This window comes from Echinops telfairi, unplaced genomic scaffold, assembly GCF_000313985.2.
Source record: "Echinops telfairi isolate 266 unplaced genomic scaffold, ASM31398v2 ScPeMD7_443;HRSCAF=831, whole genome shotgun sequence".
NCBI classification, from domain to species: Eukaryota; Metazoa; Chordata; class Mammalia; order Afrosoricida; family Tenrecidae; genus Echinops; species Echinops telfairi.
This window is the reverse complement of record NW_022104341.1, coordinates 85,325,675-85,328,899: the sequence shown is the minus strand read 5'-3', so window position 1 is coordinate 85,328,899 and position 3,225 is coordinate 85,325,675. Positions and strand designations below refer to the sequence as shown.

Below are 3,225 nucleotides of genomic sequence, written 5' to 3'. Positions count from 1 at the left end.
AGGAGCGGTTGATGGTTTTGAACCGCTAACTTTGTGGCTCATAGCCCAAAATATAACCACTACGCAAGCCACCAGGGCACCTGGTTCCTGCCCACAGGGATCTCGATAGGTGCTCTTTGGACTCTGATGCACTGGCAAGTTGGGTTTAGTCAGCGTTTTCTGTAGAATCGGAAGCAAGGTCTTGGAGGTGCTGTAGGCAAAGTGTGAGCCTGGGATGACCGCTGGCTCCTGGTGCAGGGCGCCCTGCGTGGCTCCTTTCCTGACTGCATGGGAAAGGAGTGGGAACCGAAGACTGATTCGTTCACGGGATGGAGCGAATGCTCACTGACAGCTGCGATGAAGGAATAGTCCCATCAGAGTCTTGTAGAATTGCTAGCTGCCCAGATCATTCAGCCCCGTAGAGGCCAAGTTCAAAGCAAGCCCACAGCACTTTCTTTCTTGTTGTTGTTGTTGTTGTGAGGATTCTTTACACCTGCCATAATGAAAACACAAAGCAACAGTAGCCTAAGGGACGAAACATTTAGAAGCACAGAAAACATATCTATCTACCTTTCCCACTCTGTCAGGTTAGCTTGAGACGTTAAAGCTGATGTCACCCCCGAGGTTTAGCCTAACCAATTCTGGGATATTTTCTTCCAAGAGGAGAAATCCTATCTCCTGGTTTTTCTTGCAAAAGAAAACATTAGCAGCGTTAACCAGTCCTAGCGTTTCCTACTCTGGGGCCCCTACGTGGGCTACAGTGAGGGTGTAGACATCTCTGTTTAACCGAAGAAGTGAGCTCAGAGGCCCTCTTCAACCCACTTAACCTTCCCAGCAGCCCCAGCGAACCAGTCATTTCTGGCTAGCAAGCGGAGAAGCTCTGCATGCCCACTGCATCCCTGCCTACAATATGCAAAGTCCAGTGGGTGAGGAAGGGGAGAGGGGGTCCGGGTCACCCCGCAAGCTTGCTGGTGACAAGTGAGGACGTTCTTTTGGGCAGATCCTGGGGGGTGAGGATGTGGTCACCAGTCACCAAGTTCTTGTCTGGTCCTGCACTTGGCAGCTGCTTATTCTTCATCTTGGCTTTGGCCATGGTTCAGTCTCCTTCGTCAAAGTGCTTTTGCCCTTTCTGGAGTCTCTTCCTGGGGAAGTCGGAGCCTCCAGGCTTTTGTGCCAGGCTTGGGTAGTTGGCCTTTAGCTTTGCCTCCTCTGCTCCCTCAGGGAGAATAGCTTCCTTCTCCTGCATGTCCTGCTTCTCCTCGCCGTCTCCTCGGAAGGGTTCGCCTCTTCCTGTTTCTGGGACATGGCGGACCGGGGCTGTGGAGCGTAGAGGCCCCAGGAAGTCCACCGGATAAGGGCAGGGGGAGGGGAATGGGGACAACCTGCGCTGCTGCCTCGGTTCCTGTCACTAGGGTTGCCCGGTCAGAATGGCCGCCCACAGTGCTTCCTAGTAGCTGTCATGCTACCAGTAAATCCAGAGGATGATTGCGCCTTCCCTTCTGCGGCGTGACATGAGCCAGGGCTCAATCCCGTTGGCCCTGATGGAGCATGGACCCCCAACCCCCAAAGTCTGGCACGCCCTGCTGCCCCTCTGTTTTCACTCAAGGAGTTGCTGTCTACAGCCTGCCATGCAAGGACGGGCTAGTTTCCTGTAAGGGGGATGGGACTGGATCTTAGCGACCAGCATGCCGCATCAGCCTTTGTACCTGGCCTTTGTGCGAGATGCCTAACCGTCTACTCCTAAAAGCCCAATATGTGGACTGCTCTGGTGTTTTCTGTTCACAGACGACAGGGCGTCCAGATTAGCATTGGTCCCGGGTGGGGGGGCTCTTTGAATTCACAGTCAGAGGGGAGAGTGGACACGCGTTTCAGTCTGGTATCGCTGCCCCTGCCCCCTCAGTTTAGCAGCCTGCAGAAGGAGATTGAAGAGCGAGCCAATGACATTGATGGCCTGAAGGGCGAGCAGGTGAAGCTGCAAGGGGTCATCAAGTCCCTGGAGAAGGACATCCAAGGCCTCAAGCGGGAGATCCAGGAACGAGACGAGACGATTCAAGATAAGGTAAAGGCTGGTCCTCTGCCCTCCCTCATTGCAGCCTGGGGCTGAGGACAGGGAGGTCCCTGGCTTCCTTGATCACATGATCAAGAGGAAAGAGTGGTTTAGTATGGACTGTGAGGGTGTGCTAAGCTGCTAACTTAAAGGTCGGAGCTCCAAGTCCACCCAGGAGCACCTCAAGAGACAGGCCTGGCAATCTCCCTCAAATCAAAACCCTCCGCCGTGGAAAACGCTGGGGAGTCCAAGTCTACGCTGACAGAGCGGGCTCCTCCTGCATTGGAATCACCTCCCCGGTCCCTGGTCCTGGTGCACTGTGCCAGCACTGGACGGATGGCTGAAAACACAACACAAGGAGTTCTCCCAGCACCTTGGGGCACACGAGCACCCCAGCTTTATAGTGCAGGACACTGAGTGCTGAGAGGTTATGTTTCTTGCCCAACGTCAGACAGATCCTAGTGAGAAGCTGAGCGGGCTGTCCTCCACTGTCCCAGGCATCCCAGGTTCAGGAGGCCCCAGGGCGAGTGTGCTCCCCCACCTCTCTGCTCAGATGGTGCTCCGAGACTGGCCCTCCTGAGGTTGGCCCGTAAGGACTGGCAGCAGCAGTACTGTACTCGCTTGACAGGCTGCCTGCCTCACCAACACAGCACATCCTGCACCGCAGCACTGTGAACTCCGCCTCATCCTGAACACATCCAGACTCTGGGCCTTCCTCTCCGTCCCCTCTGCCACTCCGACCTTAGTCCCAGCAGAACCAACCAGTGATCCGGCCTCCCGGGCAGGCTCATCCGCTCACTGTTCACGGGACTATGGGACATTTTTCTGAGTCTCTGTTGTCTCGCCTGTAAAGTGAGAACGACTGGGGATTAAATGAGATCGTGTGTGGGTGTCATTTCTGCCTACGTGTGTGTGGAGGTATCTGGGATTTTTTTTCTAGGATGAGTCTAACGCTCTCTTCAGATTCTCACTGTGGGGTTTTGACAGCAAAGAAGTCAAGGCCCCCTGACCTAGAAAATCGCAACAGCCTCCTACCCAGTCTTTTCTCTTTACCGTCCCACAACCCACCTCTTCCCCCAACAACCTCCCAGACCCAGCCCTACTGTCCCACAACCCACCTCTTCCCCCAACAACCTCCCAGACACAGCCCTACTGTCCCACAACCCACCTCTTCCCCCAACAACCTCCCAGACACAGCC

General features: G+C 55.0%; 1 protein-coding gene and 1 pseudogene across 1 annotated transcript in view; one reads left to right on the top strand and one right to left on the bottom strand.

Annotated features, from left to right (window-relative positions):
- Positions 1-3,225, top strand: part of CFAP57 (cilia and flagella associated protein 57) — an 82,519-nt gene that overhangs the window by 56,012 nt on the left and 23,282 nt on the right. The window contains exon 16 of the mRNA XM_004699700.2: positions 1,880-2,038. Within this exon, the coding sequence (XP_004699757.1) occupies positions 1,880-2,038 (159 nt within the window). The remainder of the gene's footprint in view (positions 1-1,879; positions 2,039-3,225) is intronic.
- Positions 932-1,284, bottom strand: LOC101645589 (annotated as a pseudogene).